General features: G+C 47.1%; 3 protein-coding genes across 3 annotated transcripts in view; all 3 read left to right on the top strand.

The window, feature by feature from the left end:
• Positions 1-22,913, top strand: part of LOC147012462 (lysophosphatidylcholine acyltransferase 2-like) — a 64,535-nt gene extending 41,622 nt beyond the window's left edge. The window contains exon 11 of the mRNA XM_085856724.1: positions 22,779-22,913. The gene's annotated coding sequence lies outside the window, so the exon portion shown is untranslated. The remainder of the gene's footprint in view (positions 1-22,778) is intronic.
• The window catches only part of LOC147012459 (sodium-dependent noradrenaline transporter-like), a 71,404-nt gene continuing 66,821 nt past the window's right edge, over positions 22,791-27,373 (top strand). Inside the window, exons 1-2 of the mRNA XM_085856723.1 lie at positions 22,791-22,932; positions 23,066-23,164. Of these exons, the coding sequence (XP_085712849.1) occupies positions 23,119-23,164 (46 nt within the window). The 5' untranslated portion in view covers positions 22,791-22,932; positions 23,066-23,118. The remainder of the gene's footprint in view (positions 22,933-23,065; positions 23,165-27,373) is intronic.
• LOC147012461 (uncharacterized) overlaps positions 23,180-27,373 on the top strand; it is a 16,138-nt gene continuing 11,944 nt past the window's right edge. Inside the window, exon 1 of the mRNA XM_085857955.1 lies at positions 23,180-27,346. Coding sequence (XP_085714081.1) covers positions 26,185-27,346 — 1,162 coding nt within the window. The 5' untranslated portion in view covers positions 23,180-26,184. The remainder of the gene's footprint in view (positions 27,347-27,373) is intronic.

The following is a 27,373-nucleotide window of genomic DNA, read 5'->3' as shown; positions in this document are numbered from 1 at the left end:
ACCCTTTGAACCCTGAGCTCCTTGGACTTTTGGCTCCTCCACCCTGGGCTCCCTGCAGAAAAAAAAATCCGGCAGCTCGGATATATGGAGGTTTGAATAGTGGCTGGTAAAATGACCGCTGAGGTTCAAGGGGTTGTCATATAAATGAACAATTTCATTTTTTTTATTTTTTATGAAGATCTACACATTATTACGTCCACCATCGAAGGTGAAGGAGGTTGTGTTTTCACCCCTCTCTGTCTTTGTTACTTGCAAAATCGAAGCTTTTTCAAGTATATTGGTTAGTCGATATTGTTCTGTCTGTCTGTCTGTTTGTCTGTTGGTCACCAACAGGTCGCAATTTTAAACCGATCTTCACGAAACTTCACCACATGGGAGAGTTTGTCAGAAGTTAAAAGCCGATATTTTTGCGGTCAAAAGGTCAACAAAGGCCAATGGTCAACAACTTAGGTCAGGTCAGGTATGGGAGCATGCGCCAGAGCAGCGCGTTGCTGCATCCACTTTCTGCCGGTTCTCCAGGGGCCTCCGTCTTTCTATCCCCCAGGCAGATGCCTGGCCCATCCCCATCTCCTTGAGATGCCGATCAACCACGAGGCACGTGGTTGGCCCATTGACCTCCTCCACTCACGAGACTCCCTCGCTGAAAGAATCTGGTGAGCAGGATCAGCATCAGGAAAATGAGCCACATGTCCATACAGCCGCAGCTGACACTCACGGACTATGCAGGTAACAAATTATCCAAGCAAAGACCTTGCCACGGCACTGAGAGCAGCGTCACCCCTCTGTAGTTGTTGCAGTCTTGGCTATCACCCTTCCCTTTCCAGAGAGGGACAACAAGGCCCCTCTTCCAGTCAGTTGGGATGATGCATGCGTTCCAGGCAGAGCATAGAACTGCATGCAATGACATGAGTGCAGCATTTCCACCAGCTTTGAGAAGGATGCCACAAATCATGGATGCCACAGATCCTAGGAGCTTTACTTATTTCAACCGGTTCACCGAATTCAATGTTTCTCCAAGCAAAGGTGGACCACAGTTGATTGGAGAGTCAGCAACAGGGATTGAAACACTCCTGACGTCCAACTCGACAGCTGGTGGATCAGCCTGGTACAACCGCTCAAAGTAACCGGCCCAGCGGGCCTTCACTTCGGACTCCTCTGTCAAGAGCCTACCACCCTCTGCTCTCACTGCAGTACAACGAGGGATGAGCTTGGATGAACGCAATGCGTGAATTCCCCTGTAAGCAGGACGAGAATCACTTGACCACAGGTGATGCTCTACCCCCTCACAGAATCCTCGCACATAGGCCTCCTTGTCCACCCTTAGCGTACGTACAGTTTTTAGCCTCAGCTCCATGAACAGCTCAACTCTGCCATTCAGCCTGGCCCTGCGACTCTGGTCAATGGTATACAGTGTCCCTTGAGAGACAAAATTCTTCTTTGCCCTACGGTGAGTTCCAAGACATACACCGGCAACATCAAGGACGGTGGTCTTGAAGGCACTCCACAACTCTTCAGGACCTGCCAAAGCACCCAGACCCCCCAAATCTCCATTCAGCTTGTTCGCAAACTCCTCAGCTACCCCCTCATCCTTGAGCATGCCAACATCCAGCCAAACCTGGGATGGTACCATTCTCCTGGATTTAAGGTGCAACTTCAGAGTTATTATAACAAGCTGGTGGTCAGTATTGAGGGACTGAGCACTCTGGTAGACCCTGCAGTTCTGAATCATCCTCCAGTGAACGTCAACGAGGACATGGTCAATCTCCTTTGCCACACCGCCAACGTTGGAATACCAAGTCCAGCGATGAGCTTGTGGGCGCTGAAGCCACGAACCGGCTACCCTAAGTCCATGACTTCTTCCAAAGTCAAGGAACTTGGTGCTCTTCAGGTTTACAGTTCCAGACCCATGGGGACCAAGACATGTCTCGTAACCATCCCTATCAGTTCCAGTCGATGCAGTGAAATCTCCCAAGACTAGAAGTGTATCTCGCCTGGGGCACTGATCAACCACAGAATCGAGCGTGGCGTAGAATGCATCCTTCAAGGTGAGATCACTCGCCTCAGTCAAAGCATTACAGACACCAGGGAAACGACACCCAAGGAGTGACAAATCCTTCGTCTCATAATATGCTCGTTTACCGGTGTTACCTCAATTATCATTGGAGTCAGCATATTGGACACAGCTACAGCAACTCCTTGGGTATGGTAACCATCAGAGCGACCAGACCAATAGTAGGTGTAACCACCCACCATGATCTCGCCGCAATCCGGTCTAGAAACCTAAGAGAGATCTGCAATCCCGATGTCCAAACGCTTGAGCTCAGATGATAACAGAGACAGGTGATCATCCTCTCTTAGGGATAGGACATTCCAGGCACCCACCCGAAGGGACCGCCTCAGGTTAACCCAAGGAGACCGCCGTCTGGTGGACGACACCTCAGCACCATTCCGACACACTCTGCCGCAATCTGACCCAGGGATGTTACCCCGTGGTTTCCCTCCTATCATCAAAGATTTGGTGTCCCGAACGCTTTTCCCCAATCCCATCATCCGGTGAGCTGCCCTGCGAAGGGCAGAAAGTGGGTTTATCCACTCCCACGGAGTGGGTTTTCAGATTTGTTTGCGTTTTTGTGTTTTCTGGAATGAAGGGTTTCACGGTGGTCGGAGTGCAAATCCTGCCACCAACCTCCTAATATGAAGTAACCCAACTGCAGGAGGACGTCCGCAGACACAGTTGGGCACTAGATATGGATGGCCGTTGGCTCACAAGGAGCTCCTCCGCCCTTTGACAGGTTTTGTTTTTAATCCTGCTGGGTGTCCATATCCAAACACCCTCCTCACCAAAAAACCTGGTGGGGGAGACGGTTTAGTCGCCGACAACCCGACCATGGAACAGGTTAGTACAGGTTTACATGGTACCTGTAGCAAGTCACAGACCTTATCTGGCCTGACCTGACATCGATATTTCTACTTCAGTGGTGTTTCTAAAATCCTGAATTTTCATCCGATTGACTTGAAATTTGAAGAGGATTTATATTTCTGGTCACCAAATTAAAGTGGCCAATTATTTTTGAGGTCAACACCGACCAAAAGGTCAACTTAGGTCCAAGGTCAACAACTTAGGAGGTATTTCTAAAATCCTCAATTTTCATCTCATTGACTTGAAATTTGAAGAGGATTTGCATATTAGGTCACTGAATTCAACTTGGCAATTATATTAGTCCAAAGGTCAACATGGGCCGAATTTCTCAAATTGTCACTTTTCATCCAATTCACTTGAAATTTGAAGAGGAGTTGCATATTTGGTCTTTAAATTCAATCACCAATTATTTTTGAGATCAAATTTGTTTTATGGATTATGCAAGAATAGTGCTCTGCACGACGTCTTCTTTGTTTGTTTGTTTGTCTGTGTGCAGGATATCTCAAAAAGTTGTACATGGATCTGGATGAAATTTTGTAGACAGGTTGGGTGTCCAACATTGTCAGGCCAGGTTAGATCTGTGACCTGCTACAGGTAACATGTAAACCTGTACTAACCTGTTCCATGGTCGGGTTGTCGGCGACTAAACCGTCTCCCCCACCAGGTTTTTTGGTGAGGAGGGTGTTTGGATATGGACACCCAGTAGGATTAAAAACAAAACCTGTCAAAGGGCGGAGGAACTCCTTGTGAGTCAACGGTCATCCATATATAATGGCCAAATATGTCTGCGGACGTCCTCCTGCAGATGGGTTTCTTTTTATTCGGAGGTTGGTGGCAGGATTTGCACTCCGGCCACCGTAAAACCCTTCATTCCGCAAAACACACAAACGCAAAGAAATCTGAAAACCCACTCCATGGGAGTACCCTCTGTGCAGCCTCCCTTCGCAGGGCAGTTCTCCGGATGACGGGATTGGGGCAAAGCCTTCGGGACCCCCAATCTTTGTTGCTAGGAGGGAAACCACGGGGTAACATTCCCGGGTCAGATTGCGGGAGAGTGTGTCGGAGTGGTGCTGAGGTGTCGTCCACCAGACTGCGGTCTCCTTGGGTTAACCTGAGGCGGTCCCTTCGGGTGGGTGCCTGGAATGTCCTTTCCCAAAGAGAGGATGATCACCTGTCCCTGTTATCATCTGAGCTCAAGAGTTTGGACATCGGTATTGCAGCTCTCTCTGAGGTTCGGAGACCGGATTGCGGTGAGATAATGGTGGGTGGTTACACATGCGCCACGCTCGAGTCTGTGGTTGATCAGTGCCCCAGACGAGATACACTTCTAGTCTTGGGGGATTTCAATGCATCGACTGGAACTGATAGGGATGGTTATGAGATGTATGTTGGTCCCCATGGGTCAGGAACTATGAACCAGAACAGCACTAAGTTCCTTGACTTTGCAAGAAGTCATGGACTTAGGGTGGCTGGTTCATGGTTTCAGTGCCCACAAGCTCATCGCTGGACTTGGTATTCCAACGCTGACAGTGTGGCAAAGGAGATTGACCATGTCCTTGTTGATGGTCGTTGGAGGATAATCCAGAACTGCAGGGTCTACCGGAGTGCTCAGTTCCTCAATACTGACCACCGGCTTGTTGTAGCAACACTAAAGCTGCACCTTAAATCCGGGAGAACGGTACCATCCCAGCCGAGGCTGGATGTTGGCAAGCTCAAGGATGAGAGGGTAGCTGCAGAGGAGTTTGCGAACAGGCTGAGTGGACATTTGGGGGTTGTGGGTGCTTTGGGGGGTCCTGAAGAGTTGTGGAGTGCCTTCAAGACCACCGTCCTTGATGTTGCCGGTGAATGTCTTGGAAGTCACCGCAGGGCAAAGAAGAATTTTGTCTCTCAAGGGACACTGGGTACCATTGACCAGAGTCGCAGGGCCAGGCTGAATGGCAGAGCTGAGCTGTTCAGGGAGCTGAGGCGTAAAACTGTACGTGCGTTAAGGGTGGAGAAGGAGGCCTATGTGCGAGGAATCTGTGAGGGGGTAGAGCATCACCTGTGGACAGGTGATTCTCGTCTCACTTACAGGGGAATGTGTGCATTGCGTTCATCCAAGCCCATCCCTCGGAGCACTGCAGTCAGAGCAGAGTGGTAGGCTCTTGACAGAGGAGTCTGAAGTGAAGGCCCGCTGGGCCGGTTACTTTGAGCGGTTGTACCAGGCTGATCCCCCAGCTGTCGAGTTGGACGTCAAGGGTGTTACAATCCCTGTTGCTGACCCTCGAATCAACTCTGGTCCACCTTCGCTTGTGGAAACACGGGCTGCGGTGAACCGGTTGAAACGGGGTAAAGCTCCAGGGAACTGTGGCATCCATGCTGAACTTCTCAAGGCTGGTGGAAATGCTGCACTCGTGTCGTTGCATGCAGTTTTGTGCTCTGCCTGGAACACATGCATCATCCCAACTGATTGGAAGAGGGGCCTTGTTGTCCCTCTCTGGAAAGGGAAGGGTGATCGCCAAGACTGCAACAACTACCGAGGGGTGACGCTGCTCTCAGTGCCAGGCAAGGTATTTGCTCGGGTAATTCTTGATCGGGTTTTCCACCACCTGGTTGAGCACCAGCGTCCAGAGCAGTCAGGCTTTACACCAAAGAGGTCAACGATTGACCGTATCCTTGCTCTTCGTGTCCTCACCGAACGCAGACGAGAGTTTCGGCAGGGGCTGCTTGCAGCCTATGTTGATCTCTGTAAAGCGTTCGATTCAGTGAATCAGGATGCCCTCTGGAGGATTCGTGGTGTTCGTGGGGTGCCACCAAAACTGATCGATATGATGTCGGAACTCTACTCTGGTACTGAGAGTGCTGTGAAGTGTGGTGGTACCATCTCTGACTTATTTCCAGTTGTTACTGAGTTCGTCAGGGGTGTGTACTGGCTCCCACACTTTTCAGCACTTGTATGGACTGGATTCTCGGGAGGATGTCAGAGAGATCAAGCTACGGTGCATCGTTTGGGAATGTCAAGATCTCGGACCTTGATTTCGCAGATGATGCAGTCATCTTTGTGGAGACTTTAGATATCCTTTTGGAGACCCTCGAGGTGCTGAATGAGGAGTCAGAGCCGCTGGGATTACTGGTTTCTTGGGTCAAAACTAATATCCAGGCTTTCAATGACATCTGGGATGTTGCTGACCTGTCTGTGTCTGTTTGTGGTGAGGATGTTGAGGTCGTGGAGAGATTCACTCATCTTGGCAGTGATATTTAAATAAGAACAGAGTTCAATTTGTTTGACCACTTTATTAGCGTGGAACGACAATAATCAAACAAGTATTGAACAGGTTGAAACACCCACAACATCCCTGGCTCCGGGTCAGGCTGCGCATGCGCACTGGCACAGGGAACCGTCGATATGTAGAATTACCGTAAAGTACAATGTTCTCTATCTCCCTCCGAGTCTTTATTATGTTAATAGATAAAGTCTGAGAAAATATTAAGTTTAATAAATGAACAAAAGTTTATATCGCCCATCGTGTGACTATTCCATGGAGTAGTCCTTGTGCCAGGCAGGCACGCTGGTCGCTCTGGTGGATCGGCGTTGACCTATTGCTGGTGCTGGTGGTGTCACATCGGGCCCCAGTGGGGATGGGGCTCTCGGGGTTTCAGAGGCCGATGGTGGCGTATGAAGGATCGCGCGCCTCGGTGTGCCTCGTCCTGGTGCTGCTGGCGTGTCTGAAACGGGTGTCGTCTTGCGCCGGGGTGTGCATACTGACGTCAGTGCTGGCGTGGGCCCCGATGGCGTCGCAGATGTCACGGGTTCGCTATCGAGGTCAGGCAGTTGCGGTGTTTCAACGGGTGCAGGTACAGTGATGCGGGTTGCTAGATCATCATAGATAGACCGGGGTGGCAGCTGGTCATTGCGAACTGGGCTAAACTTGCGCAGGAATTTCCTGTTCCGAAGTGTGACTCTGCCCGAGCCGTCGATCTTGATCACGTATTGGTCGTGTTGGCGTACCTCCACGATACTGCCTGTCTTGTCCCATTTTTTTGGGTGGAATCCTGTCTGGTTCTGTACGCGGACTTGGTCCCCTACAGCAAGTGGCGGAAGGCGTTTGGTGTGTTCTGCCCAGGTGTCGGCTGTGCGGATATGACGTTTGCGGAGGGCCTCCTCCCTCGCTTTCAGGGTCTCATGCCAAGTGTCGTGCGGTCTGTACTTCCCGGGGATAATTGGGTTGAAATCGCGTATCGGGCGGCCGAAGACACACATTGCCGGGGAGATCTTCGTGTCAGGGTCAGGCGTGTTACGATATTGTAGTATCGCTCTCTGCACAGCGTCAGTGTCAAGTTCTCCCTGCGGGTTGGTGTTGTCCGTGATAAGTCGTTTCATTGTCTTAACTCCAATCTCCGCGCGACAGTTGCTGTGAGGGAAGGCCACCGATGACAAGCGGTGGTGTACGCCCCATCTGTGCAGGAATGACCTGGTCTCGGTGGAGGTGAACTCCGGTCCCCCATCCGACGCGAGCTCTTCTGGTGTCCCGTACGTCACTAAGGCGCGACGTAAGTGGTTTATGAGTCCGGCGGCGCCACCCGTCGACTTTGAGATGATCGGCCAGTTCGAGTATCGGTCCACTGTCACAAGGTAGTGTGCACCCCTGTGTACAAAGAAGTCCGAGCACACTGCCTGAAAGGGGTAAACGACCGGAATAGGTGGAGTTGGTGGCGCTCCAGGCTGTGATGGTGCCATCCGGTGGCAGTGTTCGCAGTTTTTCCGAGTGGCGCTGATGTCGGCCGACATGCCTGGCCAGAATACAGAGGATTCTGCGCGGGCGGTCATCATTGATACGCCCTGATGGGCAGCGTGTAGGGCGCTCAGCACATCACCGCGGAGTGAGGGTGGTATGACTACTCGGTCCTTGTATAGGATCACTCCATCTGTCGATGTAATGTTCTCGCGGTACTGGTGATAGTCGCGAATTGTCTCTGGCATCTCGATTTTTGAGTCGGGGATGCCGTTCATTGTCATTCCCTCCAATATGTGCATATCGCCATCGCTGCTGGTGGCTTCCTTGACGCGATCCCATGTTACTGATCGCAATGATTCGAGGCCCGCGGCACACCATGCCAGGTTGTCCTCCTCGACGTCGTCGTCATACTCCAGCTCAGTTTGGCGTAGGAGGGACAGGACGTCGGTGTGCGTGCTTGGTTGGAGGTGGGTCGCTATGGTGGCATTGTCATCTGGAAGGTTCATGAGTGGAGGTCGCGTGGTGCCAACTGGCCTGCGCGACATGGCATCTGCCGCCTTGTTCTTCATGCCCGGGATATGTATGATGCGGAAGCGATAACACAAGGTCTTCTCCTTGAGGTTCCTGAGGCGGGGGTTGGGTATGTCGTCAAGTGCTCTGTCCGAAAGGAGTTTCAGCAGTGGTTTGTGGTCTACCGCAACGATCAGGTTCTCGCAGCCCAGTACGAAGTAGCGCGCCTTGTCCAAGGCGTCCGCAACTGCGAGAGCCTCGCCCTCTATGGGCGCGTATCTGGATTCTGCCGCGTGTGTAAATCTGCTGCCGACCAGGGTTATTTTCCATCCATCAGTGCAGCAGAATGGTCTAACTGGCACGCATCGGCAGTGCTTTTGAAGCAACCAGAATCCGATTCCCTCCTTCGACCAGTCCGTGGCGATGCATGTTGGCTTAGTTTTGTCAAATATGCGGACACCGTGTTCGATTTCTTGTACGATCACGTCTTTCGACTCGCGGAATATGTCCTCTAACTCCATGGACCACTGGAAGCGTTCTCCACTTTTCAGGAGCTTCCGGAATGGCTGCATTCGTTCGGCCATACTAAAGGCGTACGCCACCTGGTTGACAAGCCCGAACCACGATCTGACGTCGGTGATGTTACGCGGTTGTGGGAAATCATTGATTGCTTCCAGGTAGCGGCTGCACGGTCGCACGTCGGTCATGGTGATGGTGAAGCCCGCGAAGTCCACCGTGGGTGCGCTGAAGACAAACTTCTCCGGGTTGAGGATGATTCCATTCCGGCCGCATATATCCAGCCATTGGACCGCCTGGAAGTAGCTCCCCTCAATCGTGTCTGACCATAGTAGCGTGTCATCTACGCACTTGGTCTTGTTACCAATGTCCGCGACGATCTCATCGTATCGTCGTGAGTAACCGTCCCCCGATGCCATATACCCTTGTGGGGCAGATAGGTACCGGTAGCGCCCCCATGGAGTGATGAAGGTCGTCTTGTGGCGGTCGTCCTCGTGTAGGCGGACGCTATGGTAACCGTTCCATGTGTCGAATACTGTCTTGCGCTTCCCGTTAGGTACGTGTCTCGCCTGGTGGAACGGGGATTGGGTGTGGTGGGTCTCGCGGAACGCATGCTTGTTCAAGGCCTGAAAGTCGACGGTGCGTCGCGGCTTGCCATTCTTTTTCGCGCAAATTACCATGCGGTGACACCATGTCACCGGCGTGCCGACGGGTACTTCCTCCAACACGCCGAGCCGAACGTCCTGGTCGAGGCCTGTTTTTACCTCATCTTGCCAATGTATGGCCACGGAGATGGGAGTGTGATGGGCAACCGGTGTCGCGTTCTCACTGAGCATAAGACGTAGTGGCGGGCCGGTCATTCTCGGTAGTGGCTGGTGTGGGCACGTGTTGAATGTGCTCTGAGCATACATCCTGAGTAAATGTGACTGTAGTGCATCTCTGTTGGCCTCGGTCGCTGGCATGGGGAGTGCGGTCGGCTTGGTCGGCGGCTCCGCGCGTCGCGGGCAGTCGCACAATTCCGAGGTCGTCAGATTCACCTCTCCGAGTGTCGGGAATCTGTCCGAGATCATTCCCAGGTCCATGCAGGCCACGCGGGAGAGGAATATGCGGTCTGAAGAGTCCGTCACGTACGCGATTTGGCGCGTCTCCAATCTCCGAGCGTCGTCACTGTTACCGGCGAATCTGACTACCACGGCTCCGAGGATACGAATTCCTTTGTTGTTTGCGGCCTTCATGGTCATGGATACAGGTATGAGGTCCTCGGTACTCAGGCCCATTTGTTGGACGACTTTAATGCTGATCAGGCAGCTCTGGCACCCTGTGTCTGCCATAGCAGGTAGGGTTACCGCGCGGGTGTGTTTCAGGAGGTTAAAACCCAGCACTTTGTAATCCTCGCGCTTGTTGGTGAGAGTGAGGTTGACGTATGGCTGCGGGTCGGATATGCGTTTCATCCACTTATCGCACATATCATCGTACAGGTGGTGAGCGAGGGGAAGCGCGCGCATTTCGTCCTCTGTGCTGGCCATGGTGACCGTGCATAGCTCGACGAAGGCTGCCGCCTGCTGGTCGTACATCCCGTCGGTCTCCTTAGATGGGGGTCTTGCCGATCGGCCGCCCAGGCACGCCTTGTCGAGGTGATTCTGGCGGTCACACTTCCGGCACTTTTTACCGTATCCGGGGCACTCGGCGCGTCTGGCGCGCCATTGAGGCGTTTTGCCGTGGCCCACCTCGCCGCAGTAGATGCATACTCCTTCGGGCTTGGCCTTCTGGTTTTCCGGCCTGGCTCCTACTCTGGCGCGGACGTCCTGTCGCTTTCCCCGCCGATACGAACTACTGATCGCGTCCGTGCTCTGAGTGTCAAGCAGGCGCGATGCCGAGCGTTTTCCAGACTCTTTGGCCTCGATATACTCTATCATGTCCTTTAATGGCATGTCCTGGTTCTTCTCACCGAGTAGGTCAAGTTGTATTGCTTGGTCCGCGATGCCACGGGCAACCACGTTGCGCAATATCTCTTCCGTGAAGTCGTTGACCTGATCGCACCCCGCCTTGGTGCACTTCATTTCATACTTGCACGTGTCCGCCTGCCCCTTGATGCGGGCGTGGAACGACCGGACGGGCTCCTCGTGTCCCTGCCGCATGTTAGACAGGGCCACTCGAGCTACCATCGTGTTCTCCGTCCGGACGGCGAGCGCCTTCATGGCGGTGAGGACGTCTTCTTCATCGCTGCCCACGAGGCTCCGACCCGCCGCGCGAGTGAGGTCCTTTCTCAGCTCCTCCTCACAGCACTCCAGTAGCTGCGTGACTATGTCGGGTCCGACAAGCTTAGTACCTGTTTTGTATTCGCCCCAGCGGGTTATGAAGTACGACCAGGCCTCGCCCGTTCCGGCCAGTGCTATGGAGGGACGCTTGAGTTTCTCCATCTTGGCATTCGAGCTCGCCGCCCTGGGGGCCGCGACGTGCACAGTGGCGTGTATACTCAACATGGCCGCCACCACTGCCGCCTCTGCGTGTGTAGCCACATAGTCACAACCCTCGATCGGGCACTCTGCTTCCACCGGCGCCATAGGAACAGTTATTCTGGAGTAAACGTTCTATTTTCGGTGATGCACACGTGTGTACAGTGTCCTGGGGGCGAAGATTGGGTACAGAACCCGAGAAATCCAAACTCACTGTCGACGTTCTCGTGGTCCGTTTTCACCCAGTCGCGTCCTCCTCAGCACCGACGATCTTTACTCGACTGCATCAAGTTGTTTGATTATAAATAAGAACAGAGTTCAATTTGTTCGACCACTTTATTAGCGTGGAACGACAATAATCAAACAAGTATTGAACAGGTTGAAACACCCACAACATCCCTGGCTCCGGCTCAGGCTGCGCATGCGCACTGGCACAGGGGACCGTCGATATGTAGAATTACCGTAAAGTACAATGTTCTCTAATATTCATGTCTCTGCTGGCTGTGAGTCAGAGGACAATAGACGTCTGTGTTGGGCCTGGGGAGTCATGGATTCACTGGATCATGGGGTGTGGCGCTGCCGGTACCTGTGCGGGACGACGAAAGTCCGAGTCTTCAGGTCCTTGGTGCTTCCAGACTTGCTCTATGGATGCGAGACTTGGACTCTGACGAAGGATCTGAGATGGAGACTTAATTCCTTTGGTACCAGGTCTCTTCGGAGAATCCTTGGTTATCACTGGTTGTATTTTGTGTCCAACGAGCGGTTGCTGAGAGAGACTCGGATGAGATTTGTTACCTGCATAGTCCGTGAGCGTCAGTTGCGGCTGTATGGACATGTGGCTCGTTTTCCTGACGCTGATCCTGCTCACCAGATTCTCTCAGCGAGGGAGTCTCGTGAGTGGAGGAGGCCAATTGGCCGACCACGTGCCTCGTGGTTGCAGCAGGTTGACCGGCATCTCAAGGAGATGGGGATGGGCCTGGCATGTGCATGGGGGATGGCCAGATGGAGGCCCCTGGAGTACCGGTGGAAAGTGGACGCAGCGACGCGCTGTTCTGGCACATGCTCCCATACCTGACCTGACCTGGGTGTGTGACAAGGATGAACTGATTAGATTTCGGTGAATATCCGAATTCGGATCCGACTACTGGAATTTTAAAAGTGATTCTTCAATATTGAGAGATACAATCGGGCTAAAAATGATATGTAGCACGATATCTCAAAAGTTTATGGACTGATTTGGCCGAAACTTGTTTGACATGTGCGACAAGGAAGAATTGATTCAACTTCGGTTAAGATCCAAATCGGGATCCGGGTCTGATAATTTTTACCTCTTCCACCGAAGGTGAAGGAAGGTTATGTTTTAACCTCTTTCTGGTTGTCTCTCTGTGTGCATGATATCTCAAGAAGTTGTGGACGGATTTGGATGAAATGCGGTGGACAGGTTGGATGTGTGACAAGGACGAATTGATTCGATTTTAGTGAAGATCTGAATCTGGATCTGGACATGATAATTATTTAATTTTTAAAGTGATTCTTCACCATTGATAGATTGGGCCAAAAGCGATATCATTCTGTATAGCATGATATTTCAAAAACGTATTGGGCCCGATATGTTCTCGTGGATCAGGCATTACGCGGCGGAGGTACGCGTTCGTCCGAGTGCCCTTCTAGTTCTACCTGTACTTGTTTCCATCATTAATTTGTACTGCAGCTATAGGTAATTTGAATTTCAAAACAAAACCTGGTCTAACCTGATCTGGGGCCTGCAAAACTGGAAAGATGCCCTCCTGTATGCTGTGCTTTGCTCTCAACCAAAACCAGCTTGTGCAATGTCTATGAAATGGTCGGGAAATAGGCAAAGTTATATGTTCTACTCAATGGCTATATCTCGTCCTCTTCAAACCTAAGCTCCATGCTGAATGAAATCTGAACAAATGTGTAGCCTACCTGTGTCGATGTAACATACACTGCTAAAAATTGCTAATGTGTTTACACATGTTTTGACGTTAATCATCTTCATTATCACAATCACTGCCACAATCATCTGAGTCCTGTTCAATATCATCATTGTCATCATCATTATCTTCTTCTTGTGCCATGTTGGAGCAACTCTGCAGTTTACATGCAGCGATGCACTTTAGACCGTTGATCATGCAAGAACAGTCCAACTGGCGACGACTCTGTGCACACTTGCATGAGATTAGACTTAGCACGACATCTGGAGCTGGCAAGCCAGTCATCAACTGAATTATTAGTTCTCCATCACTGGTTAATACACAGGCATGGCCAACTGATGTCTTGGAGATGTCTGGAAAGCATTCACGGCTGTGCCTCCAGATAGCAGCTTGGTAATTTGGACGAAGTGTGTGCTGCAGCAGTGTGTCCGTGCATGGCAGTTACTGTCCAGATTCAACATCACCCTTTCTTTCACAGAACATTATTACAGCACAGATCGTTTCCACCGCACATCTTCGTGTTTTTTGAGTAAAGCTGACGTGTCAACTCTTGTATTTGGTTGAAAACGTCTTGTGGAAGGTTCTACGATGCTCAGAGAGACAAACACATCTCGGCATTTCTGATTCTCCCGCACAATTTTTGCAACCTTTCATTTTTTTTTCTTCATTATCAAGAGCACTGATGGTGTCACAACCAGTCCATGCATGAAGCCCTGGCAGTACAGAGCACACTTCATGCCCCAATACTGCAGAGATTTGTGTGATGTCAAACTTTACACTTGATGACACTGCTTACACTGAGACAGATGATGAAAACATCGGTGTCATCTGCCACCAAAACAATGGCCTGATAATTCTCTGCAGCAGTATGTTGTGCATGTAGAAACAGGCGAGTGTCAGCTTCCTCGTGGCTGGATCTGAGAGCCTGGACCTCCTCGCACTTCTCCCTGGTAAGCTTGAAAGCATTTCTCTTCACATGTGATGAACATTATGTGGTCACTGAGCTTCTCCCTTTTGGTTTTTTTTCTTGCCACGATTTTGCCAGGAACTTGGTGAGCTTTTTTTTTGTTTCACTGCACACCAGCAAGCGTCTCCATGTTTTTGTTTTTTTTAAATCTTGTGACCAGGTCTTATTCTGTTGAATGTGGCACCTTCCTGTGATCCTCGGCTCACATGTTCAGCATATTTGATGGACTGATCCCTGAAGACATTGAAGATCACATGAACACGATCACTTCCCTGAGCAGCATGCAGGGATGACAAAGATATGATCAGAGAGCTCTTCAAAGGTACGATTTTCTCCATGCAGCTTCTGCATGAGAGCCTGAGCACCAATGAGTGTTGTACATGGTTCAGGAACATCTTCTGCAGGGTCCACCATACAGTACTTTCCAAATTTTTGGCAAGCGCAGCTTTGTTGCTTTTCTTAAGAGTTCTGTCAACATTTACCAGCGACCATGGTAACGGCCCAAGAGGGTAACAAAACACATCATGCATGTCAAGCTTTCGGTTCTATGCAACGGATATTATGGTGACAAACAACCTGTCAACCTTCAGAACTATTTCCTTGTTTGTGCCTTTCACACATTTCTTCTGGACTTCACCAAATGCCTTCAGGTTCAGCTTTTTGATTTTGATTTTTGTCTCATTTTCAGAAAGAGATGGGGTTTACAAATTGCGGATGCAACGACCGTTGGGTTCAATACAAGTGGGAAATTCGAAAATAGCTAAATGGCCGCTGCAGAACCAAATGGTGACACTGTAATGCTCTACGTCGGCAAGTCAGCATAACTAAGCTCAGAAAAAGTCTGCCCCAATTTGATTGAACCAACTCTATTACACATCTTTTGGGAGTGATATGTTCACAAAAAGCAAATTTAGGCATTTTTCAAAAATAATTATTGACAAACATGTAAAAATATGGTTAAAATAAGTATTGATATTTGGCTCTGTTGTATCGATTTTTTTCGATACCGATATATATATATATATATATATATATATATATATATATATGTATATGTATACACTTTAAGCAGTTTCCAAAAATACACAATTGTCCAATGGTCTGTATGTATTCATATATGATGGACACATCAATAACACATGGTAATTTTTCACAAAGAATTCCCACATGGGGATTTTTTTCCCCCATGATGAGAACGGTTATTTTACTTCCAACTTCAGTTTGTATTGAGAATGATTGTTTTTAAAGCGAGATCAGTATTTGTAATTGACACAGACCGGTATCCATCGCTATCGCCGATCGCCATGTCGCTATGATTATCACGGATCACCATAGTGGTAACATTTAAATAAATACAAACTAAAGGTAGTCAGCATGGGTTTACCAAAGGTAGTTCCTGTTTAACAAATATTTCAGAGTTTTATGAAGTAGTGTCTGATTGGGTGGATGAGGGAAAGGCAGTGGACATTGTATATCTAGACTTTGGGAAGGCATTTGATAAGGTGCCACATCGGAGGTTTGTTAGCCAGAGTGAGGGCTTGTGGAGTGGCTGGTCAGGTAGCTAATTAGATTGTAAACTGGTTTAGTGATAGGAAGCAGAGTGGCTGTGAGTGGGAGTATGTAAGTAGCGGGGTACCTCAGGGATCAGTACTCGGACCATTACTATTCATTATTTACATCAACGATTTTTGTAGTGGGGTGAAGAGTACGCTTTCCAAATTTGCAGATGACACAAAGCTTGGAGGTAAGGTGGATAGCAGAGGGAGTGGTGATCAGATTCAGGAAAGCATTGATACTTGCACAGATTGGGCAAAATATTGGCAGATGTAGTTTAATCTGAGCAAGTGTAAGGTGTTGGGGATGGGAAATAACATTGAAAATAGAGATTACAGGATGTAAGGGGTAATTTTGGATCATTTCACACAGGAGAAGGATTTAGGGGTGGTAATAGATATGGGAGGTAAGCAGGCAACACAGTGCCAGGCAGATATAGGTAGAGCAAATAAGGTTTTTGGTTGTATTTGGAGTGGGATCATTTATAAATCAAAAGAGGAGGTGTTAACATTGTATAGGGATTTAGTGAGGGCCACATCGAGAATATTTTGTGTAGTTTTGGTCACAACAGTTCCAGAAGGACATAGATGTCATGGAGAGGGTTCAGCGTCGGGCTACGAGATTGATTCCGGGCCGAGCTTGACTCAGCTATGAGGAGCGGCTGAAGGAGATGGGGCTTTATTCACTTGAAAGAAGGTGCTTACGAGGAGATATGATGGAGATGTTTAAGATAATGAAGGGTAGAGATAAAATACATGCAGATTAGTTGTTCAACACAGTAGACAGTGACAGGACCAGGGGCCATCGCCTGAGAGTAAAGAAGAGGAGAGTTAAGACGGTAGTAAGGTAGGGGACTTTTACTCAGAGAGTAGTTAATACATGGAATGGTCTCCCTGGAAAGGTAGTGGCAGCAGAAACAGTAGATAAGTTTTAATAAGAATTAGATAGGTACCTGGATGTTATGGAGATAGAGGGGTATGGGGATGTTGGCAGGACTTTTCGGTAGTTTGACCATTGATGGGTGATTGTGTGTATGTGTACGGAGTGCTGTTCGTTGGGGTCTCGTCAAGCGGTGTTGTGTGGTTGATGGTGTGTGTTTTTTTGGTGGGGTTAAATTTGTAAGGGGTCGTACGCAATGAAGAAGAGCAGAGGGTAGCAGGATTAGAACCGACAAGAGAATATTTGGGGTAATGATGCAGATGTAGCTAGCACATGTCCCACAGATAAACCCCCTTTGTCTCCTCAACCACCCCTGTCCGTCCCTTTTCTCTGCCCATGGAGGAGAAGGATAAAACACATCCACTCTCAAAGATGATCACTATACGTCAGATTGATCATCAATATACATCATATACATCGTTCTCATTGTAAAAGATTATTCATATACATCATTCCTTTTCTCAAAGATGATCAATATGCATCGTTCTCATTGTCAAAGATGATCAGTGCATTCTCGATCTCAGACATCCTTTTCAAGGCAACCCTGAAAACATTGTTGATTTTCAGTAGTAAACAGACATAATCATTTTGCAAGATAAACGACACTGAGTGCTAACAAGCATGACTTTAAACAAGATATTAAACAAACTATAATTGACTGTTTTTCCGTGCATAACGGTTTAATTACGGGCACAATTCAGGAGAGGAACAACTCTCTTACATGTGAGAGAAAAATATGGGATGGGACAAGGAATAGACTCACAGCAGGAGAAACACAAAACACGTACCATGGGAAGAGACTCACAGCAGGAGAAACACAAAACACGTACCATGGGAAGAGACTCACAGCAGGAGAAACACAAAACAAGTACCATGGGAAGAGACTCACAGCAGGAGAAACACAAAACAAGTACCATGGGAAGAGACTCACAGCAGGAGAAACACAAAACACTTACCATGGGAAGAGACTCACAGCAGGAGAAACACAAAACAAGTACCATGGGAAGAGATTCACAGCAGGAGAAACACAAAACACGTACCATAGGAATAGACTCGCAGCAGGAAAAACACTAGCCAAGAACTATGGGAAGGGACTAACAGCAGGACAAATACAAATCACGTACCATGGGAAGAAACTAGCAGCAGGAGATACACAAAACAAGTACCATGGAAAGAGACTCGCAGCAAGACAAACACAAAATAAGTATCATGGGAAGAGACTCGCAGCAGGAGAAACACAAAACACGTACCATAGGAAGAGACTCAGAGCTGGAAAAACACAAATCAAGTACCATGGGAAGAGGCTAGCAGCAGGTGAAACACAACGGAAGTACCATGGGAAGAGACTAGTCACAGGAGAACCACAAGAGGAGCACCATGGGAAGGGAGTAGCAGCAGGGGAAACACAAGACAAGTACCATGGGAAGAGACTAGTCACGGGAGAAACACAAAACAAGTACCAAGGGAAGAGACTAGTCACGGGAGAAACACAAAACAAGTACCAAGGGAAGAGATTAGCAGCAGGAGAAACACAAAACAAGTATCATGGGAAGGTAGTAGCAGCAGGAGAACCACAAGACGAGCACCATGGGAAAGGAGTAGCAGCAGGAGAAACACAAAGCAAGTAGCATGGGAAGAGTTTAGTAGCAGCAGGGCTGGATTTACCATGTGGGGGGCCGTGGACACAATGATTGTGGGGGCCCCAAAATTTGGAGATTAATCAACAACTTAAATCATAACTGCTTTTTCATCAACAACTGAACTTGTATCTATAGATTTGGCAGATCCTGATGAGGAATGATTTGGCGTATATGTTCACAAATTACAATTAAATCTGACAATATGACAATATGGACGGATTGTTATTGGTATGGCTGGTGACTTATCTATGAGCTGATGACTTATCTCTGAGCTCATTCTAAAATCAAATCACAAAAATGCTGTTGCTACAAGAGTAAGAGATAGAGATGGACTAATATAAGAAAATAACGCACTGTCATTAATCATACTACGAACTTCGACTAAAAATCTTCTAACTTCTAAAAACCCTCTGGGCAAGAGAAATCCGAAATGGTGATTAATAGCAGACTTCCAGCGACCGCAAATGTACGGCAGTGTAATCCACATCAATGAACATACACACGGTGCCTTAATCAATGGACAACCTTCCTGCGCGACTTCGCGGCAGCGAACTCGGATATGATACTGTTCTGTGGACCGTGGAAGAAACGGCTTGAAAAAGCCAAAGCTTGAAAAGGACCCTCACAATGACAGACAATTTTGAAAAGATATCCTTGCAAAGAGTTTACAATCTTCATTCACCGACAATAAAACTTAAGAAGCACATTTTCAAGGGATTTTCAAAATGTCATCGAAATTGTGGGAGGCCCTTAAATGTGGGGGGCTCTGGGGCCATGGCCCCACCTGGCCACCCATAAATCCAGTAGTGAGTAGCAGGAGAATCACAAAGCAAGTACCATGGGAAGGGAGGAGCACCATGGGACGAGACGAGGACAATGGGATGAGACTCACAGCAGGAGACACACAAGACGAGACTTGGTGCAAATGAGAAAAGGAAGAGGACACTCCGCACACTCTTCTCTTGGTTTTATGGTTTTTCATCAGTCAAACATTCCCTTCTCAGGGTTGTAATATCTGTGCAGAAGAAACAACCATTACTTCCACAATCGATGGTTGACGTGTACTAATCCATAAAAACGGTTATAATGACAAAATGTTATTTTGGGAATTTGTTATAATCAAGAACAAGTTGCATGGACGAGAGAGATGACACTGACAACAAAGTCACTCGAAAATCAACAAACCGACAATGGGGTTGTGAAGCAACAGTTGGTTGAACAGAGGGATGGAGGAAACACAGCAACCAGAAAGTAAGAGGATTCAGTTATGGGAGGTTAATGAGAGTAGGGATGGTGGATGACATGAGATGGTGATGCACTGTCCACTTGAAGCCCAAGAGAGAAGAGAGGGATGCAATAACCTATGGAAGTTTATCTTGTCAGAATTATTATTCGAGAACACAGTGATGATAAAATGCCATGGCCTCACAAAACCATGAAAATGCACCTTTTATTGTGATGCAGACAAGATTTATCTGATCCTTGAAATGCTGCTACAGTATTCAGTGACCTATGACCTACTCCATTAAATCACAAGCCAGAAGACAGCCTGTAAGTTTAACGGGCACTCGGTAGAGCGCATACCTCCGCCAGGCAGACGATTTACGTTTTGTATCCCACTGTTGGGACGGATCTGGATTGGGACCTGAACCAAATTATTATCGGCTTATTCTTGTCACCCACCAACTCATCGACCAAGTTATTTCAAAAAGTTGTCGATGGGTTTTGACAAATCATGCTACATATCGTTTTTGTCCCCATCTCTCAAGGTGAAGAATCACTTTTAAAAAAACTAGATAGTATTCAGAGAATTCTTACTCCGTAGTCTTGACAAGGACTTTGTGCGAGCCATCTCTTCTGGTGGCAAAGTTGTAATTAAAATAAATTAAATGCAAATCAAATGGAAGACCAAATAAAATAGGTACTGCATTGGAGTCGTCAGAAGGAACCCAAATAAGCAAAAGGCAAAGATGAAGTCCTCAGAAGAAACCTGGATCGGACTCGGGTTTCAGCTGCTACTGCTCAACCTCAAACCCATCCAGGTGTACCCAAGTGAGTCTTATTCAAAAGATATAGGACTCGGGTTTAAACTGCTCCTCCTCTACCCTCAAACCTATCCAGGCACAGCCAAGTGAACCTTATTCAAAAAAACAAAATCAAGAGAATGCAGATCCAAAAAATCAAATAATTCTGGCTGCCAGGCCATGCGTCTAATCATGTTTAAGTTTAAAACATATATTTCCCATCACTACTAGATTATAATTTTGAAGTTTTACGCCCATTGATGCAGCGGTTTAAGAGAGAGAATTTTCCTTTAATCCAATATGGCTGCCAAACCATGTAATATCAATTTTTCATGAACATCCTGGTATCCCCAAGGCTTAGGGAAAATGTGTGTGAAGTTTTCTCTCTATCTGTCTATCCAGCTGTTTTGGAGAAGACGATTTTTAAAGGTCTTTGGGGTAAATCCAATATGGCTGCCAAATCATGTGACTTATGATGTCATAGATGGGGAACTTTTTGTTCCTCATGGATCGGCGGTCATACCTGTGAAGTTTCTCCTCGATCTGTTCAGCTGTTTCGGAAAAGATTTTTGAAGGTTTTGTTTTATATGGCTGCTGAACCACGTGACCGATGACATCATTAAAAAAATTTCTGTTGATCACTTATCCCGAGATGACCCTCAAAAATTTTCATACTGATCGGATGTCACGTTACACATATGCAATTATGACGTTGTAATGAAAGCACCTCTGACATCATCCAAAAATAAAAATCATTCTTGTTTCACATGGAGAGTACTTGACATGTTCCAAGCTTCAATTTTTTCCAATTTGTGGTTTCGGAGATACAGAGGTCCAACGGTTTTCCTTTTTTCCAACATGGCTGCCACACCACGTGACATATGATGTCTTAATTATCATGAAAACATTCAACATGAGTCGTCGCACCGATGGTGGAAATTTTGTGTCAATCCCCCCAAGCAGTTCCAGAGAAAAGGGAATAATACAATGCAGACACATACGTACACACGTACGGGACCGATCTCTTAATCCCGCTTTTCGCTTCGCTGAAAATTAAACATTGTCGTATCCAGATCTGGATTTTCACCAAAATCAATTTAATACTTCCTTGTCACACACCCAACATATCCACCGAGTTTTGGCCGAATCCATCCATAACTTTTTGAGATACCCTATCATAGTGTATCGCTTTTGACCCTATCACTCAATAGTGAGGAATTACTTTAAAAATAGACCTGTTGTTGGCTTAATAGTGAAGGTAGCTGGCTTAATATCTTAGGGTCTTTAGTTTGAGACTTGTTGAATTAACATCAGGTGGGTGACTCAGCCTGTCATCCTTCCAAGGTTGGCAATATGAGTACCAGCTGACTGGTAACAGGGGGCACTGCATTTTATCATTGGCTCAGCCACGCCCCCAGAGAATGATTCAGCCAAGCAGACACAGGCTGCATATGAATAAATAAAAAACTTTTAAAATTTTAGTATCTGGATCCAGATTCGGATCTTCAGTAAAATCAAATCGATTCATCCTTATCACACACCCAATCTGTCCACCAAGTTTCGTCTGAATCCGTCCATAACCTTTTGAGAATTCTTGTTCACAGAAAAATAGACAGTGGTGAATACGTAACCTTCGTGCACCTTCGGGGGAGGCGCGGGGGGGCGGGGGGGGATGGGGGTGAAGGAAAATAGGGGTAATAGCTGCGAGCCAGCATCAGTGTGAAAAGGTGATAAAATTGCAAGTGTATTCATTCCAGGTGTGAATGGCAGCTTACTCCCTCCCTGAAGGCCATTAATGAACCAGTTGGGTTCTTACAGGCAATCCATGAGTGATTATGGTAATTCCCCTGAAACAAGCTCAGCTTCCATAAGATTGGAATCCACATCCTGAATGCATCTGCATTTCAGCCAGATTTGAGCCCTCCCACCCCCTTACTTTCCCCACCCTCTGACCTTCTGGGACAATGTTCACCACCATCTCTTATCTTCCTCCACCCAAAATCACCATCTTTTCTACTCCCGTTAATCCACCCAAACCCACCTCCTTCAAATTCCCTGCTTTCCTTCCTGAAAGTCCCTGTAGTGTAAGGACCTGAAAGTCCCTGTAGTGTCCATCTTGTTTACCCTGTGTACCCCACCCCATCCCTCTCCCTTCCACAGGTCTCCTCATGTCTGTTCCCCACTGTTTTTTCCTTCCCTCTCCCGCCCCTATTGTCTCCTGCTCCCCTTGTTATACGTTCTGTCTGTTAGCTCCCGTTCGAGCCTCGACATTGAATACAAAAAAAAGCTTGAGAGGTGACAAAAGACTGAGCTGAGGACAAGCTGCAGTCACTGCAGGTCCTGTGCTTCATTGTCCTGACGGGTTATGCCGACAGTGTTCGCACCATGTTGAATTGTGTCATGGAGAGTGATCCAAGAGCCTTGGTCACAGCAAAGAGCACTCACTCTATTGTGGTAAAATCCCTGTACCATGTGCAGGTGCTTTCTTTGCATGTTCTGAGAGGTAGCCATGCTGAGGAAAAACCTGTCTCGATTAAGCATACCTCGTAGATTTATGGCTCCTTTTGTTCCCATGGTTACAGCTTATGTTTGGAGGATCTCCAGATGAACATTGAGAAGTTTGCAGATGTGGCAAGGGGTTGCAAAGGAGGCTGCTTCACCATAGATCAATTTGCAGCTCACCTGCAATTGCCCATTTCCCAGCCTCTTCATGAACTATTTTCACTCTTTGACCGGGTAGGCTAAACAAAGCCGTGTGATGGGTCGGCAGGAGCTTTAATGGTAACTTTATCAGTCAGATAATTACGACGACTGTTGAGATTTATGAATGGAGGCATAATAAGACTTGTTCTTCTCATTTGTTTTGCAGAACCGAAATGGAACCATTGATTTCAGAGAGTATGTTATTGGCCTGGCCGTGCTATGCAGGCCGAGTGCATCGGAGGAAGCCATACGTATGGCATTTCAGGTCTTGATTTGTCAACCTTACCTTCATAGTAGCTGATGTCTTGGTGAAAGATGTTGCTTTTCTCTCTACATCAACCAACTAGAGTTTACTACTGTGCACTTTGCCAACCTGGAGGAATTACCTGTCTCGGTCATACAGCAGTGAGGATTGATGGAGCCTCGGGCCTATTTTTTTGCTGACTAGTTTTAATCCACCCAAAATGTGCTTCAACACACGATGGAAAAATGCCTTCCAACTCGCAGCCAACAAAACACACAGTGACCTCCAGACGGGAGTTAACAATAATTTATACTCATGATTGTACACCATTCCTCCCCAATTCCATATGCAGGCGATGCATGATATCATCACCAGGCGCCGAAGGAAGTGGTGCTCAGTTTTTCCTGTTTTCTTGTTTGTTTGTTGGGTGGTTGCAAGACCACCGTTATTGGGTGGTCGCTAGACTACCGTTATTCTCAGGTTTTCTGTCTGTCTGTATGTATGTAATGGACAGCTCTGGAGGCCAGAGGAGTCAACCGATTTTGATGAAACTTGACTGGTAGGTTCATACCAGGATCTAGTTGTATGCTTTTGAGCACCGTTGCTATGGATGCCACCGTTGCCTAGCAACGGGACTTTGAAATTTTTGAAAAAATCCGAAAAATATTTTTATATATACAGTGGGGAGAACAAGTATTTGATACACTGCCGATTTTGCAGGTTTTCCGACTTACAAAGCACGTAGAGGTCTGTAATTTTTATCATAGGTACACTTCAACTGTGAAAGACGGAATCTAAAACAAAAATCCTGAAAATCACATTGTATGATTTTTAAATAATTAATTTGCATTTATTGCATGAAATAAGTATTTGATAGATCAGAAAAACAGAACTTAATATTTGGTACAGAAACCTTTGTTTGCAATTACAGAGATCACACGTTTCCTGTAGTTCTTAACCAGGTTTGCACAGACTGGAGCAGGGATTTTGGCCCACTCCTCCATACAGATCTTCTCCAGATCCTTCAGGTTTCGGGGCTGTCCCTGGGCAACACAGACTTTCAGCTCCCTCCAAAGATTTTCTATTGGGTTCAGGTCTGGAGACTGGCTAGGCCACTCCAGGACCTTGAGATGCTTCTTACGGAGCCACTCCTTAGTTGCCCTGGCTGTGTGTTTCAGGTCATTGTCATGCTGGAAGACCCAGCCATGCCCCATCTTCAATGCTCTTGTTGAGCGAAGGAGGTTGTTGGCCAAGGTCTCGTGATACATGGCCCCATCCATCCTCCCCTCAATACGGTGCAGTCGTCCTGTCCCCTTTGCAGAAAAGCATCCCCAAAGAATGATGTTTCCACCTCCATGCTTCACGGTTGGGATGGTGTTCTTGGGGTTGTACTCATCCTTCTTCTTCCTCCAAACACGGCGAGTGGAGTTTAAACCAAAAAGCTCTATTTTGGTCTCATCAGACCACATGACCTTCTCCCATGCCTCCTCTGGATCATCCAGATGGTCATTGGCAAACTTCAGACAGGCCTGGACATGCGCTGGCTCGAGCAGAGGGACCTTGCGTGCGCTGCAGGATTTTAATCCATGACGGCGTAGTGTGTTACTTATGGTTTTCTTTGATACTGTGGTCCCAGCTCTCTTCAGGTCATTGACCAGGTCCTGCCGTGTAGTTCTGGGCTGATCCCTCACCTTTCTCATGATCATTGAGGCTCCACGAGGTGAGATCTTGCAAGGAGCCCCAGACCGAGGGAGATTGACTGTTATCTTGAACTTCTTCCATTTTCTAATAATTGCACCAACAGTTGTTGCCTTCTCACCAAGCTGCTTGCCTATTGTCCTGTAGCCCATCCCAGCCTTGTGCAATTCTACAATTTTGTCCCTGATAGACAGGTCTCTGCCAGGCAAAAACTGCCCTTTTTCCAGTCAAGGTTTTCTCTGCTGATTTATGTACTTTGGAACATACTCTTTCAAATAAGCTTCTGGGCCACCCTGAATTTTTCTGCAAATCCAATATGGCTGCCCCAGATATTTCAATGCACAGTAAACTTTTTTGTGGTGCATTTTACACCCCATAAATGTATTACCAACAGACAGAAACATGATGACAACCTAAACAAATATCATATTGGAATTGTTCTATGACGTCTCCTTGACGTTGAAATGACGTCATAGTCGACCGATTGATATCAGAAATTCAATGTACTGCAAACTTTTTTCTGGTGCATTTTACACCCCATAAATGTATTACCAACAGATAGAAACATGTCACTAAACTACCAGAATAACCCTTTATTTCTATTCTGTGACGTCTCCTTGACGTCGAAATGACGTCATCGCAATGTGATAGCCCCCATAATTTCAAATTTTATCAAACTTTTTATTGTATAACCAATAATATCAAATCACCAGTCTAAGTCACTTTGGATTTACTATTTTTGACTGTATAAAAAGGTTTCAAGTGATTTATGTATTTCCCTCTCTCCATGGTCATATCATATTTCCTCAGCTTCCTTTTTATTTTAGAATCCTTACCATCAGGACAGGCAGTAAAGATTCCAGGATTCCTGAGAAGATTCAGCGAATCCACATTTGACTACAGATAAAGACAATGTCAGCTTTTGAACAGGTGTAAACTGTTGCACAATGGCATCTACACCAATTTTGTGTTTAGAGAGTGATGAATTGTATTTGTGTTGTCTGTGTAATGAACGTATCGACGAAGGTGACCCATCTTCAAAGTTAACTCAGGATGGATTGCAGTCTATTCGAGCACTGGCAGAAAGATGGGTAAAAATTGACCAGAGTTTATGTACTCAGGCACCCTATGTTGAATTCCTGCCTTCTGCACAGTGTCTTTCTAGCGCAGGCCAGGATGTCTATGCTCATGAGAACTGCAGAATCACATTTTGAAACGGAATCACCCAAAAGGAAGCCCAGTCCAAAAAACTGCTGCCGTCGAGTTCAGGGACAACTTGTTCGCATGAGTCCAATGAAGATGTTGCTAGTCCCCCGTACAGGATACGTAGAGGGTCCCTTTCAATGAAGAAAATTTGTTTTATCTGCAATGTGCAAACAGCAGATGACAGCAAACCCTTCATTAGTGGTGGTGTCGGCCGATGTTCTGAGAAAAATGCAGTATCAAAAATCCTGCAAGCTAGGGATGTGAAAATAAATGATGAAACTGACAAGTTGCATGCTGCCGCAAAAAGAATTGATGTAATTCTTAGTGGTGCGTCCTATGACGTTTTTGCAGCGGATGTGTATTGTCATAAGACTTGCTATGATAAGTTTACTTACACTTATGAGCGGAAGCTTCCAGCAGAGGAGGATGGATTAGTTTCAGAGGTCATGGATAGCTTTTTCAAACTGTTCCAACACATGGTCATCAAGGATCTGAATGCCTATTTTCTGACAGAGTTAACTGATGATATAAAGGAGATGAGTGAAGAATATGACGTTAGGGACCCTCCGATTTCAAAAACCTATACTTTGAAAAAATGCCTGACTGAGAGATTTGGAGATGCCATTGAGTTTCACTTGCTGGGAAACCGGCTGGTCGTCCACTCTAGTGCGGTCAATCCACTTTCGTACTCTGTGGCTACATTACAAGGAAATGGACTTCGTGAATCTCATCTGACCAAGGCATTTGCTAGGCTAATTCGTCGAAAACTTTCACAGAGGGAGGCTGTAAAATGGCCGTTAGAACCAGACGAACTGTTTACTCTACTTGATAGTCACAGACCACTCCACTGTATGTACAATGCCATTGCTTGGTCAATCAATCCCAGGAGGTCAACAAACACATTTGGATATGCCACTGCCTCTGGGGTTGAAGCCAAGAAAATTTCAGCCATAGCTGAAAGTTGGGAGAAACTGGTCAATGGTGAGCATTCTCCAATAGGAGTTGCTATGAGTTTAACCATTCACAGGATAACAGGCAGCAAGGAAGCCACTCAACTCCTAAACCGATGTGGCATTGGAGTATCGTACACGGATGTTCGTGATATCAATAACATCTGGGCAAAGTTCATCTCGATGGAGCATAAGAGGATGCTTCCTCTAGGTTTTACCACAGGGCAAAGTGTGCAAATAACTTTAGACAACTCTGATGGGAAACAACAGACTCTAACAGGAGCTCAAACCACCCACCATACAACTGGTACAATATTCCAGGCTGTCCGAGCAGATGATACCCCGACCAGTACTGCCTCCAAACAGGAACAGTCCA

Source organism: Eptatretus burgeri, chromosome 15, assembly GCF_056783735.1.
Source record: "Eptatretus burgeri isolate ZD-2024b chromosome 15, Ebu_testis_v1, whole genome shotgun sequence".
In the NCBI taxonomy this organism is placed as follows: domain Eukaryota; kingdom Metazoa; phylum Chordata; class Myxini; order Myxiniformes; family Myxinidae; genus Eptatretus; species Eptatretus burgeri.
This window is presented reverse-complemented; position numbering and strand designations above follow the sequence as displayed.